Here is a 19,683-nt window from a genome sequence, read left to right on the forward strand (position 1 = left end):
GGCACAGTTTTCACTAAACTCCACACATTATGACCCATTAGCAGTAATGGTACAACACAGTATATTAAAAAAAATAATTGAGTCTATTGCTTTGCAGATATTTTAAATCATACATGCAACAAGTCACAACAAAAGTTGAAGCTGTTGCAAGTAACTCCACAAATGATCCTTTTAACATTGTTAAGCTGTCTATGTTTGCAAATTCATACTCAAACGCTAATATGTTGCATCCCGTGTACTGTATGGTAATTATAGGCACACCCAAATCTCACCTGCACCTGAGTTTGGGAATTAAGCAATTGATGGATTTAAGACCTTGAAACTGTTCTGAACTGAATTATTTGGTGGATAATAGTTAAGACAAATAATAAGTCTTTCTATAAATTATTTTTTGTTTGGGGGCACATTTCACTGCTCTGATTGGAAGAAAAGATTACACAATTTACACAAGACTGCTATGACTTTTTTCGACATGTCTGCTGTATATTTTGGCTGTGCTGTTGTCCCTCCCCAGACAATCTGCACTGCCAATCGAGGTGCACCTGATACTCTAAGTCGGGTTCGCATTTTGATATGAGTCATTAAAAAAAACATTAAAAAGTCAACCAGCTCATGGACCGAATGCTTAATTACCAAGCAAGCTACGACAATTTTGACGTTCATTTTAAAAGGCAAAAATTGACGGTCACCAACTAGAAAGGAGACGCTGTTTGTGTCTACCTTTTGTGCAAATCCTCCACAGTTACTGTACACCTCGGAGCAGAACGCTTGTAACTAATGGATGCAGGGCTTAGTGATTCAGTCAATAAACTGTGAGAGCTAAAGTGCTCATACATTTCGCCGGAGCAAATATAATTGTGTGAGGGTTGCGGTCGGTCCCGCAGGCACACTGACGGCGAAGTGAGTGACGTTCCCTTTAACGGAGAGCTCAGGGAGTGAAACCTCCACGCAGAAACGGAGCGAGCTGTCAGGCAACAGAACCGAAACATGGTGGTAGTTAATAAGACAGAGATCAAGGTAACAGGCAGGGTGTCAATCATTTTAACGGTCAGTTATATCCCTGACTGATTTCTGCTCTGCTTTCCTTTTGAAGGAGTGCTTGCTATATCAGATGGTATCTGTTATCAAACTGTATGCTCATCATGGGGATATGAAAAAAAAACATGTATCATGATGATGAATATGAATGAGACCTATAACCTTCAATGAAAGATGCCGTCACGCCTCTAACACCTCCAGTAAAGCTACAGAGAGTACACTTGAGAAAAGTGTACTCGTCCTTGTTTTTGATTATTGATTTGATTTGTTTGAAGACAGGAACGGCAGAGAGAGAGAAAGCTGCGGTGAGGTACGTAGCCCTTAGTTCATGGGCGCCCGCTCTACCAGGTGAGCGACATTATTAATCATGTTGGCTCTCAGCCACGACACGATGTCACTGAATACCTTTCTTTTTGTTTTTGTCAATGTCAAGATTAATTCAGTCGGTTACATTCAGTCAGTCACAGTAGAGTGGGAGCGGAGCGTGGACTGGTTGCTGGAGAGGGGCCAGTTGGCCTCCCGAGCGCTGCCAAGGTGCCTTTGAGCAAGGCACCCGACCCCCAACCTGTTCCCCGGGCGCTGTATAGTAGCTGCCCACTGCTCCTAATACTGGGATGGGTTAAAAGCAGAGGCTGGATTTCATTGTGTACATCTGTGACAATAACACAAAAAAAGTTGATTATTTTAAAATTGTATTACAATTTTCATCTGAAAGAATCTGCAACTTCTTTTTTAGCAACTATAGAGAAATAGATGTAGATAACAGGACATTTGAAGATAATAGATGCTGGAAACACTTGACCTGGCCTCATGTTACCTTGCATAAATTATTGTATTTGAGATGTTTGAACATGGAGCCATTTGGTTGAAATCCCTGTATAATGTTCCGTATTTTCTGTGGAGGCTGCTCTGAAGGCTGACGCACTCTCAGGCTGTTAAGAGCTGCTTCTTTGCAAGGTCCTGATGTGCAGTGTCATGTTATGCAACACTTGCATTCATCCGTATAAGGTGATTCTCACACGTTGTCTGATGCGCTACAACGCATCACTTGATCCATGACTGTGCTTGTTAATGCTCATGCCTGCTGTAATGGTGCAGCCTGGAGTTGTGCAAAGAAAAAAACAAAAAACGGCCAAGCTCGGTAAACACTTTTCATGCAGAAGACATCCAGCGGAATGAAGCAAATGAAAGAGCAAATTATTCTTTCTTCTCCCCAGATGACATGTTCATCAGACCCTGAAAGTGCATTCGCCTCGCCGTCCTCTCTCAAAGCACTCTCGCCCAAATGCAGCATCGGCTGTGCACGTGCTCGTGTGTTTTCGGGTAACCCTGTACAACTATTTTGCATTTGCTGCGACAGTTAATCCGAGGGATTGATGGATGTCAGCACTTAACGTAGAGAATATTTCTGCTGAAGTCTAGAGGAGAGGCACTCCCCCCGTCCTTCCTCCCCTCGAGCAGTGGTCTTCTATCTGCTCCTGTTTCCCCGTGTGTCTCAGTCAGAGGCTTTTGGCCGACTTGGCAGTTACCTGACCTAGAAAACAGAAAAATCTGCAGCTTCCTGACTTGAGTCCGCTAAATGTAACACCCCGCCCTTTTTTCTCTCCTCTCTGCAAGCCGTGTTGTCCCAGGAGCTTTAGACCTTCTGACAACAATGGATAGGACCGCTAACTATAGCAGTGCAGTGAAGGGGATCAGGGGTAAGGTAAACAGTTTGCTGCCATCCCAACAGCGATGCTCTGCTTTGAAGCGCGATATGAGTTTGAGCGTGCATTTGTTCAAGGAGGGAGTAACATTGGGATTAAGCAGAGGGAGGTCTGAGTGGATGGAGAAGAGCCGGAGGCTGAGGCAGAGTTCCGGGGCCGCAGACCTAGATCACTATTTCCAAACATATGAAAGATTTAGAGCGGCAGAAATGGAGTTTGTGCTTTTATTTTTGAATGTATTTTTGTAGAGGCCGGGCACACAAGGACAGAGATAAGCTACCAACACATCACCTGATACCACAGGAAGGTGGTAAGAGAGTCTGTCCTGTGTCGCCCATTTGATCTGACAAGCGTTGTCTGACTGTGACCGATGACTGTAACTACTGAACACAGGTAGTTGATTTTATGATTTTAAGACGAGGATAATCTGATGGAATATTTCGATGTTTGGATCGTCAGCCTTTTTTCAAAGCGGACGTTACGAAAAGCACAAGTGTTTCTAATGACATCAATGATGGATCTGTTCTGTCCAAGTGTCCCAGGAAACCCTGACCGGGTGACAGCGAGCCAGCACGTGTGATACCAGAAGCCCGAAACTGAAGCATTATCATTATCATTGTCCTACTATGATGTGAGAAGGGCTTCCATGAACTAGGGATATTTGATATTGCTCAGACTCTTGCTCTTCATTCAGGACATTCTCCTCTAGATATTGAATTTAGTTTTATGCGGGTTTTGTCATAAAATATCTATAAAGGAGATGGTGAAACCTAAAAACAAGTCTTAAGGCCAACAACAAATCAAATCAGCCTCCGTGTTGTTGTAGTGTCTGTCCATGCTGTACAACATGATTGGTTGATGGCGCTCAGAAAAACGACCTCGTCGAAAATGGCGTTGCTTTTTTGGGCCACGTAATATTTGTGTTCTCTATGACGGCAAAAGTTGGAGAAAATATATTGCAAATTAATCGCACGTTGCGTAAAGGCGTTTTGGTAGGATAGATAAGGTCAGAAGATTTTTAAATACAGTAAAACTTTTAGACTGAAAATCATGAATAATTCCAGTGTGATAACCAAACCCGGTGCGAGTCGGTTCAGCTCGAAATTCAGAATGGTTTTTATTCTTTAATTCAGCCTTTAAGAATAGGAAAACACAAAAATGACTACATCATGATCATACAACAACCAAACCCTTACAAACTCTAGAGTTGTAGAACAATATTGTGTTTATATGTCACGCAGCTCTGTTATTAGACACCACCGATCATCTGCTGGTGCTATATATGAGGTTTACCTGCTGCTCTTTGTCATTTCAACAAGCACTGCACTCTGACCCGTTCCAGATGCATGTGAGATTGTATCGGTAGGCAGGATTTAATATCTCCTCCATGATGGATGAAACACATTATTAAAGGCTCGTAATGAACTTGCTCGCTTCCTATTTTGAGCGCAGTTGGAGGCTCTTGCCTACGGGCCTGTCAGTCTGCTGCAATATTTTCCACACCTCGTCTTCTTTTATAACTCTGGCAGCGTAATACTCCAGCGTTAGCAATCCCTCGGTTAATAAAAGAGCACCGAAGGAGCTGTTCGCTGTTTTATACCACAGAAGTTATTTTGTATTGGACGATTGATGATAAAGTTGTAATGAAACTGAAGGAGACAGCACCTCTTGGATTTAATGAAGCTGAGCTAAAGAATTACCTGCATGACCAAATGGACTGTTTTTAAAAATAAATTGTAATTGCTATGCTTCAGTCGTGCCGGTCACTCCCAGAAGAAAATTCTCTTACCCAAACTAAATAGGATTCTTTTTTTAGTCAAGTGGATGCTTTTTTGTTATTGTGAACTCTCCAATGCCCTGTGGGATCATTATCCAGTGACCTGATGAACATCATCCACCCATCCAGCAACGGGGTGAAGAGGCTGGAGTTAGAGCCGGACAGAGCATCTCAGTGGAATATACAATTAGTCTTCAGACACGAGCAGATGGGTAACATTGAGCCTCGGTGGAATGGTTCCCAGAACATTTAGGAAGACTCGCGCTTTACAACAGCTGCTGTTTGAGATGTTATATTTTGTATCATCATTTTTTTTATACAGTTGAAAACTAATAAAGCATCTTGTGCTCATTCTTAACTCGACACATACGGTCTCTTGTTCAGGACCTTCACATCACTTTGGTTTTGGAAACAAAACTACCTAATTAGGTTTAGGAAGAGACATGAACAGCAGTCTCCTGGGTGAATGTCCTGTGTTTGTTTGACCCATTCGTCCACCCCGTTTTGTCGGACTTTATACTACGTCACCTGACTGAGTCTCTAATATTGCCTAAGACATTGGAGTTACTTGAAGGCCTGTGCGTCTCATACAAATGCTAAAGGGTGCCTTGTGCGTTGGTATCAGACACAGAGGGCTGTGACAAAACGTCTGTTTTGACACCCTGAGAATGAGACCAGTCTGAATATTGCTCCTTTAAATGTCAACACTATCTATTACAGCATCTTTACCCCAATAATCTTTACCCATGAACTGTATATAAGAAGTGGACGTATAGTCATTGCAATGTCACCCATTGGTTCATGGACTACAGTTTATAAGATCCGCATTTTGGTCGTCACCATCTTGGTTTTTGGCTGTTGTATTGAAGAAGACGTGAAACTTCCCCCCTTGCAGTTGGCTGTTTACACTGTATAACACAACAATGTGTTGAATATGAATTTATTAATGAATTACTGTTGCTTTCAAACCTGAGTGTAGAAATAGCTGCTCATCACAAGCCACATTGGAGCTGCTGTCGTTATTCTCTAATTGCCGCTCCTATTGCCTCATTAGAGCTCCTCAGAAGATGTCTGGGTGAATAACTGCGGTGGCTTTATTTAGAGTGCGAGAATGTGTTGTTCAATCGTTGTCTCTCTGGCTGCCAGGCGCCCCCGGCTGACCCGACGGAGATTAACTCCAGGAAACAGCTCGCCCAGCTCCTCGTTATTAGTGCCGCCTCCCCTTTCTTAGCACTGATTAAATAGTGATTGTACCACAAAAAACAAAGTTAGTTTCACGCGCCAGAGCTCAAGACTATTATAAGTGAACATCGACAGGTGCAGCATTCCTTGACATTTGTCGTCTGTGACTTTGAATTCCGCCGCATCAAAAGACTCCGCACTTCTGACACCGTCTACAGAGCAATCGTTACCTTTACTTTACTCTCTGCGCGTGTGTGTATGTGTGTGTGTGTGTGTGTGTGTGTGTGTGTGTGTGTGTGTGTGTGAGTGACCACCTCTAAAGAGCTCTCTTAAGGAGAGATAAACAGGTGCTCTGTGCAGCTGGTGGTCAGAGATTACAGCCGACGGTGTGACAGCGTCTCACGGTCCGGCGCTGTCGTCCTTCCCCGCTGCTTGGAGACGTGGAATCTAGAGCCGAGTATAAACCGTACACAGCCCACAATCATGTTACCCCCCCCCCCCACCCTTCAATTGTATTTGCTTATTAACTGCAACACCATTCAAGTTCCCTGTTGCACGGGGCCGGCGCAGTCTGGCGGATGCCGGCGCTGAATTCATTGTCACCTGGTCCGTGACAGCGAGTTCTACTCTACTATGTAGATACAGCTGGTGTACTTTCTGTGCTCGTCCTCAAAACAAGGCCCCATTTATATTCAAATGATAAACAAGTGAACACAAGTGAGGGCAGCACAGTGAAGGATGAGTACGGTGATATTCTTTATTTTTCTCAACAAGTCCCATGAAAAGACCAAAACCAGCAATGACTGTATTCCATTAACAAATAATGTCTGTGTCTTAAGCCTGAAAGGCCCTTTGTGCCATACAGCTCCATTGTTGTCCAAAAGCTATTAAACACATCAGTGAGCCAGCCTGTTGCACTGGGTGACATGTTCCTTCGTTACCGAGAACACAGGCGGAGTAGTGTGTTTTGACGTACACCGTTTTGCTTACTGTCGTGCTTTTGGTGCATGTTAGCGTGCTCCACCGGTTAGCTCACGGCCGCCGCTCTGCACTGCTCTCATACGTCGGTTCCCCCTCAGGTTAACACTGTTAGCTCTCAGCACGTTTGCCATAGTTTGCGCCGTTAGCTTCGAGCCGCTAGCTTCGAGCCGCCGGCTTAGTCGACGCCATGTTGAAAGAGGCAATCGAAACTCTCCGAAATCTCGTGTCTTGCACTTTTAATAAATACTAAAGATCATGAGCTTAATTAGCCATCCATTTATAATGTTATGAAGTAAACTTTATTTACCAGGATTTTAGGCCAAGTTGTCCCGTGGAAAGCACCGCGGGTTGCTTTCTATCGGATGTGTCGTGCTGGCCTGAGGCTGGAAAAATCCAGAGCCTGTTCTGGTGAATATGCCAGTTCTTCAGCCAGCTCTCTCCCCAGATGCACAGTCAGCCAGCCAGCGGAAAACTTTGGCACCATCCCCGGACTCGCCCCTGGCTTCCAACCCTGCCTCTTTGGAAACACAAAATGACCTTTACCTGTGACAAAATTCAAATGCAATCTAAATAGCAGGTGTTCCCGTATTAGAAGTTAACAATGAAAACCTCGCCTGCAGTTTAACAGTAGATTGGCTCATGCTGACCATTAGCCTTTTGTAGATAATGTTACAGAATTAATTAGGAACACTTTAGTGTCCGTTACTGCTCGGAGAGAATTGGTCTCAGAAGCCATCACTCCGTCGGTGCCTCGGCCCTTCGACCGGCACAGCACAGCGATAGCCACAATCTTCCATCTCACAGGGGTTTCAGTCCAGGTGAAAATGTCTCCATTCATATGCAAATAGCTTGCAAAACATTCTGCCTCAAAATTGTTACTTTCTTCTGCTCCATACTAAACGGGTCTAATGCATTGAATTGCTAATATGCCCAATGAATATATGAATAAATCCTTTTCAGCAGTCGTCATTTCACTTCGCTGACCGGCTCCTGAGGATTCCAGATAAGATGGGGCTGCTGGGAGATGACTGACAGCCTGGTATCTGATTGGTTGCGAACCTCTGGGTTTTACATTGTGCACAGCTGCCACAATCACAATTCTTTAATTAATTAAGAAAATCTAAATATAGCTGCATGTAATGCAATATTCTGTACAACAGAGAATATGGTTAACACAGTATGATCAGAAAACACATGAATCCATTCAAAATAAACTAGGTCATGCTTAAAGTCTATCGATAAACAAACTTACTGAGGTGAACTTGAACTAAGGGACGTGCACAGAGTTTTGAGGGGTGGTTTTAGTATTTCACAACAATAGCAATGAATTATTTCTCTCTCTGCCTCGGTCAACTCTCTTTAGAGTTCCTGCAATAAATGTGCAACACCAGTTCATGTCTGAAGCTATATTCATCTTGGGTAACCGCAGTCAACCATTAGTCCTTTTACAGAGCTAAGATATCGAATGTTACACAATCAATTCAGTAACATGCTGATGTGTATAAACAGATATCTGCATGTGAATGCTGAATCTGTGGGCAATGGGAGTTTTGGTGTCTGGTTTCCATTTGTAGTCCGAGTTGTATTAACCAATCACATTTAAGCCGGCTTTGGTTGCATGCAGGTCAACGATCGCTCCTGTTGCAAGCAACAGAGGCGGAACGCATTGGCTGACATGCAATCTCGGAAACCATCGGCTATCGTCTGTGGATGATTTAGGTTTCTATTCGCTAAAGAAATATCAACTGTTCACGTAGTGTTAACTGGCTACTTGTGAAACAATTCAGTCGTAGATCTGAACCCCTCAAATATTGCCCGTTGCCCCCAAAGGCTAAGTTGCCGTCAGACCAATAGCCGATGGGTTTGGTAACATGCGGTTGCAATTTCCTCCGATTTTAACTCTTCAGACAAACACGTAAATCAACTATAACTGCTGAGCAAATCACCTACATTCAGATCAAATGCATAATGTTCCTTACATTTCAAGAAGATGAAAGATTTAGATTCCCTACACAACTTAATCTTCAAAATAGTTGAACACCTACTTGAAGCGATGACTTGTTGAATGGGATCTTGGCTGGCTTTTTCGCAACAGTAATTATAAGAATATGATGATAATAAGAGTTGTAATAATACTTTTTTAATTGAATCAGAGGGAGACCTAAAAGGGCCAAAGGGGGCAACAGCCTCAAGAGCCACCGTACAGGGCACATCCTGTATTTGAATGAAGCCACATCAAAAAATGTAAAGGCTATGAACGAATGAAGCTGAAGGATGAGGCTTAATGAAAATTGCTACAACTGAGAACATGCATGTACTTAACATTATTATTCACATTTTCTAAATGAGACCATCAGATTCTAGATTTATTTCCCACCATTCATCTCGGTACGCCGTGACTAGAGGCTGGCTTTAAATAGATAATCCACCACGGTGAACATGTCGCTTCCCATATTCCATTCCGTCGCAAAGTAATGGAGTTGCGAGCGGGGACCATTTTTAAAAAGTCACTCTCCTCAGTAGTGCCCTCAACTCAACAGATCATATCTCATAGGGAATGTGTTCTGCACCAGTCATAGAAAATAAATGTGAAGTCCACTGAGCGCTGCAGCATTTTCGAGTTATCCAGATGATGTTGTGGTTTTCATCCATCACTCGCCGGCCTGCATATAGAACATTTCCTCTCAGGTTATTTCACACACAACATGGCTGCACGAGGTATTTTGATGTTGCATGTAGTGTGCACAGCGGACGCCTCTTGCGATGGGCTCTCTTGGTTGTGTGTAAGATACTTTTGGCATGCTCTATTAAAGAATGATGCAGCTTTTAATATGATTTCTAAAATAGGTCCTGAGCCAGTCTGTGCCTCCCTCTCTGTTTCTTGTTCCCAGATGATGCAGACGCAGAGAATTGCTTGAACATAAATAGGTTAAGGTGCATATAGGAAAGAGGCTTATTTGCCTTAACAGCAGAAGGCTGAAAATGTGCGAGATAACCTTTTTGGATTCTTGTTTGAGGAATTTAAAGGAGTTTATTCGGTCTACCTCCTAGCACACTGCAGATGGTACAGACTGGCCTGGCTGAGAGCAACGAGAAACTGGGTCTGTGCTGAGCTCAATGAGGGAGATGGGAAAAAGAGGGAGGGCCGTCGTGGATGCTGTCAGTGTTGAGGCTAATGTTAGCGCCGCTGCTCTGTTCGTTGTTGGATTTTTGGTTTGCACGGTAGCAACCCCAGCAATGTAACGTAAGATAGCAATATGTAATGACATTATACTGCTTGAAAATACAAAGCAGAAGTATAAGCTAAGCAACCAAACTGTTCTGTTAGAAAACAATAACAGTCTGTTTATTTCATTTTTTACATTTTGGATATGTAGCTTTAGCTCCCGCATTTTCAACCAACTCATGGAGCTAACATTAGCTTGATTAGCTAGTTAGCCAAAGCCGATTAAACCTAGGTGGCAGGAAATGAGAAGCTGCTTTTGTCTAACTGGTCAAAAATAACTATCGGTGAAATATGGACGTAAGTCAACAGCATGAGACAAATATCTTGCACCATGAATTACACGTTTAATGTTTGTCCATTTAAAAGGTAATTTTGCATGTCAAGGGATGCCAGTTTGTTGTAGCACCATTTAGTTTTGCGTGAAACCACTCTGTGAACTACAACTCTCGTCTTGCACAACGTTGCAAGAGAACTGAGCTAGGTTCCATGCACAAATGTAACGTTATCTTACCCGATGTGTTTTATCCAGACACTTTTTTTTTCATCAGCCAGGAAGCAAAAAAACAAGCAAGACTAGTTTGTGTGAGTGCTTTCCGTAAACATCGTAGCTGCAGCTAGAAACATCACCCACGTGTCTTTTGGGCGTGTTGCCTTTCTAATTACGTATTTTCGTAGTTTTGCGACCAACTGCAAAATTTCTGGACGTCTGAAATAACCTTTTAAATTGACAAAAATCATATGAGCAATTCACGGCAAGATTAAAACATTATCAAAAATGATTTGTTTTTCGCTGTTCTATGTCACAGATTCTTTTCCGAGATAAGGTCCCATGTTGGTCCACTGGAAGGGACGGGACTTCACCTCTCAATAGACCGTTGATGAAGGAACAGGCAGGTTTGATGGATTTCAGCTCTGATGAGCTAATGAATGTGACAGAAGTAGGGGGACTCTGGTCTTGGAGGAGATCCAGATGGAGGAAACGGGAGAGACAGCCGAGTCAGACCTGGCACTCATTTGAAGGGGAAACTAAGAGCTCAATCAAATAGAAGGAGTTTTACTCATTAATATATTTGCTGATGTCACCACATAGAAAATGTTCATTTTAACACCTCATTTAACACCTACTTTTACAATCTTCAAATCTTCTTTGTCCCTGCTCAATGAAGTGAAGAAAATCCACCAGTGCAAATCTGTTACCAAAGCATTTTCAGATTTCAATCATCTTTTGGATTTGTTTGTAATGCAGAGGTAATTTGAATACAGCAGACAACATCAAAGTAACTAATAGTATGATGAAATGTATTAAACCATGCAGCTGCACAAATGTGTCCCGGAGGGAGATTTTCTCCCCACATTTGCATTTTTTCCTCTTATTTCTTTCAAGACTTAAAGACCAAACAAATGAGAAATTGACGAGCTGAGATGTTGTTGTTTTTTTGCATCAGAGCCACAGTGCTGTCTAAAAACAGCCATCTGTCTGGCTCAGACTGTAATGAGGAGACCTATGCCTTGGTGGACAATTCCATCCAGCTCAGGCCTTCTGTTTATATGACCGGAATAGCGGGGGGCTGTTCAGCTTTTAGTGCTTCACAGGATGGTCAAGTGCTCCACTCGGGGCACCGGGGGACACTTTTTTAGGGCCAAAATAGCTGCTTAGGATTTATTCCTTAAGTACCTTAACAGTGAATAATGATGTGAACTTCCTGTCCTTTGCGAGGGTTTCACAACTACAATGTTTACACGCAGAAGAAGCCCCCCCCCTCCCAGAGCTTTAAACCAAGCCTGGCGTATTTTAAGTGCGATGAGTGATGTCGTTTCCTGCTGCCTCAGTGATACTTTGATACTCGCGTCTCTTTTTCAGCGATCATCCGTCTCCATTAGAAATCTAACTTGAGTTAACCAGATTTCTCTTAATACCTTTCCTCGATTGAGGTAAAACCAGGGTTCTCATTGACATGCTATTGAAGAAATCGGGTTAAAGAAATAAAGACCCAACAATAACTTTTGTGTGTCTTGCTCGTCATTTTGTATTTGAAGCCACTGTAAATATGTTTCCCCTCCGGCCCACTTAGGTGTTTTTTACTGACAGTACATCGCGTTGGTGGTATCCCTGCTCCACAGTCATGCAAATTAGATTCAACCACCCTTGGGAGAGTGCTGAGAAGCCACATTAAAGGATAGATTCTGATATTTTTCAACTCTCATTTTGATACAAATGTCAAATGCTGAGAGAGATTATTGGTTGCTGCGTTCATTCCCTCCTCTCCAAACTGGCCATAAAGCAATCACCCTTTAGAGCCAATAACCCTCTCGACTTACATTTAGCAGTTTTGTATCAATCCAAACCTGCCCTCTCCTTCTTCATTTCATCTTTTCATCCATCTAATCTAACTGACAAGCAAGGAACCTCTGTCTGTATGCATGTAGGTGTGTGTACTTTGCATATCTCGAGAACCGTTCATCCGATCTACTTCACCCTCGGGGGATGTATCGCTGGGAGTCAACGGACGCACAGTGTTGAAGACGGTGCAATTTGGACACACAACATCAGACACACGGCCTTACTTTTTTCCTCGGATGGGGAAGGCATGACCCGCCCTACTCTGCCTCCGATTGGCTTACCCTGATATTCTCAGACTAACCCTAACTCCTCATGCCTAAACCTAACAAATCCAACCTCCGTTGGTTGGTAACGAGTACAATGAAAATTTGTATTAAAAGTATCTGGTCTTAAGATAACATCAAAAAACAAAATGAGTGAAGATTCATTTCCTTATTTGTCTGCAGGGCAGGTTTTTTTTTTTTTCATGATCCGCTGAATGACCGCGGTTGCCACAGTAATGTTACTGTAATGACTCTGACCCCTCCGGAGTCCCATCTCGATGCTGACCTTTCACTGCCACTTCCTGACAAAGCCACAGAACCTGTGATGAATAAATAACGAGGTGATTTTGCTTGGAAGTTGGTCTCTGCCACAAACTTCTGAATGAAGTTCTCCGGAGTTGCTCAGCGTGTCAGCGTTTTCCCTGCATGGGTACAGGGCATGTAGCTCAACCATCACATTAATCGACAGCTGAAAGATGCCGTGGGCCATTTTGAAAACATTCATTTGCACAGCAGCGTGGCCGCATTTGTTTAGCCGAAACTTGGCACCCGGCACCTTTAGCAGTGATGTGATTATCTGTCCCTGCCAGTACAATGCAGCAATTAGCACTCTGTTGTTGTTTTTATAAATTCACATGAAGATTTAGCACGCAAACTGTCTAAATACGTGTTTGTCTTGTACTAATATGCTTATTTGTCTCTCTTTCTCCTCTTTTTCTCCCCTCTGTCCTTCCCTGCAGGTATGCATTGTGCAAAAGAAGGACACCGAGAAGATGTACGCCATGAAGTACATGAACAAACAGCAGTGCATCGAGAGAGATGAGGTCCGAAACGTCTTTAGAGAGCTTGAGATCCTACAGGAAATTGAACATGTTTTTTTAGTAAATCTCTGGTGACTATTCTCTGTTTTTACACTTTCTATGTGGTCTGCGCTGCCTGTGTCGGTCGCCTGCTGTGTCTGTCTGTGCATTTTGTATATTTATTGCATGTACAAGTGCGTGCTCGCTCTAAAATCCGCCGCAGCCCTAAAATCGATGCACTCTTTGTGAATATTCTGCTCCTAGTGTTGCATGTACTTTAAGTTCTGTATTTGGCACTTTGTGGAAAAACAAAAATTCTCCGATTCATTAAGGCTTGAGGCAAATTTTCCTCCAGAAACCAACGGCTGTTAACTTTAAGAAACAATTTTTTTCCACAGCGGAGATATATTTCTGGATATTAATTTTGACTCTGGGCCCGTGAAGCACACACATTTGATAATTACTGTAGTTTGAAATGACCTTACTCGTCCCTGGAGTCTGATATGTGGGTGAATAGAGGCTTTCATTATTCAACGTTCATCTCCGAGCGGGACACATTTCTAAATGTAATTGGGGACCTGGCACAGCATTCACGGCATATTACACAAAGCACTTTGCTCCGACTGTAATTGGTAGAATGATATTGCACGTATCCTGTCTTCTCTGAACAATTGCTGGAGGAACATTTTTTGTTTTTCGCACGTTCCCTGATGGATTGGTTCTGCGCAGATGGCGAGTAGATGAACCGAGACAAAGTCGAGCTCTTTTCCCCCCCCATCAAGTCGCTGTAAGGTTTAAAGTGTAATCTGCGGGATAGTGTTGCCTGCTGGAGAAGTCTTTCTACTGGAACAAACTGAGGGCATTTTAATGAGCGTACAGTAGTCGGCCTGTGTATTCTTTTATAGTATAATTCCCTGCAGGAGTGTATGACTGCCAAAGCCTTCTGTGTTCTAGTTTCCCATGTGTTGCTCTGCTCTTTCTCTCTCATACTCTGCACCATCCAGCACTATTTACAATTCCCATTAGTGACAAAGATGCGGATCTGTATCACCACGGCTACAACAAGAACGAGAAGTTTCACAACTCACAAATAGAAAAGACGAGTTGTGACGCTCGCGTACTCGGCAAACAGTCTCTGTTGCGCTTGATAATCCACATTCTCATTTACGTCCACAAGTACAACAATGAGGAAACAATGAGGTAATGCCAGGAACATGAAAGGTTCAGTTTACACTGATTACACAAAAAAACATCTGATGTAGCTGTCGTGATATTCATACATGCAGAGAGTTTTTGTGTTATTAACGATTGGAGATTTCTGCCTCCGCTCCAACACAGCAGAGGGGGATTGGATTTTGCCGGTGCTCACAGCATTGGAATCGGTCTTTGTTGCTCCCGATTATCCACCGTACAAACTGTCCATGGCTTGTAGTGACAAATCCTTTGAGTCGTGAGGACTCTTGAATATGTATTTATCTGCCATTGCACATTAATCAACATTTCAGTTTCCACCTCAATATAAATGTGCTAATTTTCCACTTATGGGCAGGGTGTTACAAATTCCTGGCCTAATATTAACAATAGTGACAAGGACATTGTTTCTGGATGGAGACATTGCTGTTGATTTTTAAAAATATATTATATCAATGCTTTGATCGCCACAAACAAAATTCCATTCACTTCTATTGTATCGGATGGTGACAGAAATCTCCCGCACAAATGAAACCAAAGCTATCTGCAAGGCTTGATACCACTAGAGGTACATGAAGAGAGTTAGGGTTTTAACCATTTGAGCTTGCCCAAGTATGAAAACAAATGTGTGTTAAACCACAACCTTAAAACTACAAGAGCTTTGCCGCCTTATTCCACAATGCTCTTTCTTGGCTTCCCGATTCGACACGCCTTCGTTTCTGAATCACGCAAGTCTAGTATTTGTCATTGGGATGAAATAGCCTTTTGACGGCTTTTCTGAACAGCAGTGTTTCCCCTCCCCCGTGGTGCTCAGAGCTCGCCTGCTTGTATTTGGCTGGCCCTCTTGAAAAGCATAGGGAAGCTGTCAAATCCGAACGAAGCGTTATAGTGGAAGGCAAAAGGACCATCAGTCGTCACCGCCGTCAGATTGTGTGACAAGAGAGGGACAGCGTGGTAAAAACAGCTGTGTGAGAGTGCCTGGATGCAGCTGTTACTTTATCAATCTGTCGTCGCCGGGCCCACGGACCCAGAAACGTGAGCAGCTGTGTTGACTTGATGTTAGCGATAGTATCGCCAGACTGGTCCCATGCAAAGCCACCAGAGACACTGACAATGTGTGTCTGGAATACCATTTTTGGTCCCCCCCCCCCCCTCATTGTGCAAACCAGGGGAATCGAAAATACAGTTTGGATTGGTTCTATGCTAATCGAGTGAAGGGATTCACACAGGACTGGTCTGAGGATCATCTTCTGGCACTAAAGCCTTCCCGCGTTGAGCTTTCTTGCTGCACAAAAATGTATAATTGAAGGAAAGATGTGCTAGAAGAGAAGGAAACACAGTGAGACATGAAGGAAAATCAATTTACAGCTTGAATCTACGGTAAGTTTACTCCGACACTCCGTGAGCGTCTGTACAAGACAGCATTGTTACGCGTTGCACCTGTATGCATCGCATAAGCTGTCTGCTTCACTTAGCTGCTGCTTGAGACGACGTCTCAGCCGGGCAGGTAATGAGATGGGACTGAAGAGAGCGCCGCTTCATCTTCCCATCGGCTCCCCTTCCTGTATACCAACGAGGTACCTAATTGGTTCAGCGCGTGGGTATGTTGTTTAACCAATTCCCTGCAGATCGGAGAGTTGCCAGTGTCCATAGGCTTGTCAAACTGATCATTACGATTCCTGGCGCTCGGCAATTTGGCACCTCAGCGTATTATTAATGGGTGTGCGATCGACCAGCTGGGGTTTTTGGGAACTGTCTACTCTCAATGGCAAACAACAACAATAACAACAACAACAGAAATGCAGTCACGCGAAACGCCAGCTTTGATAAAGCTTCATAAGAGTATTTTTTTTTTTTTGATAGAGTGCCAGGAGGGAGCCAAAGAGACACTCAGCCAGAGTCAAAGAGAATGCGGGAAAACACACCAAACAGCTGTCAGAGAAAGTAATGATTCCTGCAATCACACAGAGAGAGAGGGGAGAGAGAAGGGGGGGTTCCACAAAACAGCACTATGGAAGTATTTGGCATTGATTTTTTTTGTCAAAAAAAAAAGTTGTGGAGACTAAGGATTTATCAGGTTTTCCTCCAGCTCTCACCTACACACTTTCTGTCTCGAAGCAAGGTTTTTTGCTTCAGTGAGACGGCCTGAATTCCGCCGTGCTTTTGAACAGCTCCGTCCGTAGCTTCAGAGAATATTCATTAGGAGGCAACCTTGTGAAAGCCCACACTGAAATCCCATCAGCCGGGTAAAGGCTGCCTTAAGCTGGGCAGATGTCAAGCTTGCAGCCCACAATAATTGCTGCGACCATTCCCTCGCTGCATAGATATGATGTGCAGGAGTCGCGGGCACACTGAGTGGATTACCTCGGAAGGAGGAAGAATCTGCTGCACACACCGAATCCACACAAGTTCTTGTAAGGATTTGTGACACGTGTGCATATGTTAGAAACCCCCGAAATGCAAGGGGTCACGTCTCCCCCCCCCCACCCAGAAGCGGGGAATAACCAGCATTCAAACGGCGTAGCAAAGACGGTGATCCCCTGGTCTATGGAGTGTAGTACATCATTATAAAAGCTAGGTTTCGCCTTAGGCGTTACATCACAACAGATCACTCTCAAACAGCATCTCCCGTTCTCCCCGAGGGCCCCGCAAAGCAGCAGTGAATCATGACCAAATGGACGCTGCCACAGTGATGTCGGAAACAAACGAGGCGCAGAGCGACGAGGGTAGCTAGGGTTGTTGCGGCGCCTGTCGTCAAACAGTCGGAGCTCTAAACACAGTCCCTTGGCATCGTCTTAAAGGATGTTAAAGGTTTCTGAGTCAGGAGTGGTATATGACTTTCTTCTTACTGTCCATCCCTTCATCAGAGTTGGACAGCGGGCAAGAGGAGTGGTGAGGATGGATGTGCCGTGTCCTGTTCAGCCTCCATTAGGGATATTGATTTCAGGCCTGCATGGAACAAGGCCTTCGGAGACTGTGGAGCAAATGATCCTCTATACGAGGCCTGTCAGCAGTTATAACAAGCCCTGTGAGGGGGCTTAGCCTTAAATCATCCTTGTAAAAAATGGGATCATTTCCAAAACGCACAGGAAAAAAAGAGTCTGTTTCTCTAATATAGCATTGTGCATCCCCAGATTATTTTGCCCTGGATTTGCAGCCTTGAAAGACTTTAACCAAAACTGCTACTTTTTAAAGAAGAACGTTTTCTGTAGGATGTGGCTTTGAAAGTGCACCTCGTGAAAGCAGGCCAGTGGAGGTCCTTTACGGCCGCTGAGAGGAGAGTCAGCGTTCACTCACTCCATTGTTGCCGGAATCCTCAGAGGAGCAGTGTCTTGTGATTGAGCCGTGCAGCCAGTTCCAGCCAGCCATATATCATCAACTTTATGTAGGCCATTGAAACTTTACCGACCAACCGGAGCCAACAGAATCACAAGCTCTTGTTTCCCTGTCGCTTTTCACCTCAAAACTATTCTCCTCTTCCGCTTTCCCTCTCTCCTCCCTGCCTCCCTGCGCTCATTTGTCATTGTGGCCTGATTATTTCAGCCTGTTCCTTGTCCTCCTTCCAGCCGGCTAACCTTCCTTAGTTGCTGTGACTGTCGCAGCCGAGTCCCATCCTGGCTTTTCCACATAGCCTCCTCCTGGTTTTGGACAATAACAGCTCCCCCCCCCCCAGGCGCCAGAAAACTGCCAGACATTCACTCACGCTCAAGGGTTTGACCGGCAATTGTGCTAATATTTCAGTATGAGGAGTATAGGGCAATAAAATAAGATTTGTGGTAAAACTGTATTTTAACCCATGACCCATTTGTGTCCCAGCGTGTGCAGCTCTATTCCATAGATGTACATTTTATATTGGCAAAAGATGAAATGACTGTAATGTGAAACGTTTTGCTCATAGTGATCGTCTTTCCTGTTTCAACAAAAAAGTGCTGATGAACCCACTGAACGCTCCCTTTCCTCTGCATCAAACAGCAGACAGAGAAACGACTAGCCGGTGAACATAATGAAGCATTTAGCAGCCTAAGAATAAAATATTTCCCTCAGGAGCTGTTGGAAACAAACAGAACTGAAAGGAGTGTGAGTATTGGACTTACCTCTGCTCAAGGCTGCATCTTGCATGGTGTGTTAGAGCAAAACTAAAGAGCAAGCAGATAGACTGATGCATGCTACTTAGTACTAGCTAACTTTAGCTAGTTCACGATGTCCTCCCTGACCTCCAGCACACACTAGGGGGGTCACTACCTCCAGGTCTGAGGCCATGGTTATCTGTTGGAAAACGGTGGATTGTGCCATACGGGTTGGGAGTGAATCAATGCCCCAAGCGAGGAAGTTCTCTGGGTCTTGTTCAGGAGTGAGGTTAAAACGGAGCGAGAGATGGACAGGCGGTTCAGTGCTGGACTGTTGTGATGAAGAGGGAGCTGAGTCAGAAGGTAAAGCTCTCGATTTACCAGTTCATCTACGTTATGACCCTGACCTCTGGTCATGAGCTTATTGTAGTGACCAAAATAATGAGACTGCAGATACAAGCATCGGAAAGGAGCTTTTCCTTCGTAGGGTGGCTGGGCTCAGCATTAGAAACGGGGTGAGGAGCTCAGACATCTGGAGGGAGCTGGGAGGAGAGCCTTTGCTCATCGCCTTGAGAGGGGCTGAGCTGAGGTGGTTCAGGCCTCTGCCTCTTGGACACCTCCACGTCCTTGAAAAGGTATTTCGGGTATGTCCATCTGGGAGTAGACTCAATAGTAGACCCTGAGTTATGCTGGACACATTGTGTATCTTATCTGTCCTAGAAAAAGCACTGGATCCCCCTGGAACATGCTGGAGTAAGTGGAAAGGGCGCAAGTAAGCTGGACTACTTTGCTTCAGGCTGGAGGATGCTAGGAACTGACTAGTTCACACAAGGTGTCGCCTGACCTTCCATCCCCTCAAAGTTACCCATGGTGTGGCACTTGATTGTACACATAGGAAAAGTGATTGAAGGAGTCACTTGAAGAAGTAAAAAAGGGAGCTTGGGAGAAACGTTCAAATCCTGTATACTTTGGCACATCTGGGCAACTGCTACGTGGAGTGGGCGTCAGATTTTCGCTTTGGGAAAGTTGCAGAAATTGTCTGAAGTGTACTGACCCTTTTCACCTGACCCCAAGACATGAATAAGTGCCAGAAAACAGATGGAAGGGGTAG

At 44.1% G+C, this 19,683-nt stretch overlaps 1 protein-coding gene across 1 annotated transcript in view; it reads left to right on the forward strand.

The window, feature by feature from the left end:
• Positions 1-19,683, forward strand: part of stk32c (serine/threonine kinase 32C) — a 76,402-nt gene that overhangs the window by 30,501 nt on the left and 26,218 nt on the right. The window contains exon 3 of the mRNA XM_079280325.1: positions 13,255-13,406. Within this exon, the coding sequence (XP_079136451.1) occupies positions 13,255-13,406 (152 nt within the window). The remainder of the gene's footprint in view (positions 1-13,254; positions 13,407-19,683) is intronic.

Source organism: Melanostigma gelatinosum (genome assembly GCF_949748355.1).
Source record: "Melanostigma gelatinosum genome assembly, chromosome: 12".
Classification (NCBI taxonomy): Eukaryota; Metazoa; Chordata; class Actinopteri; order Perciformes; family Zoarcidae; genus Melanostigma; species Melanostigma gelatinosum.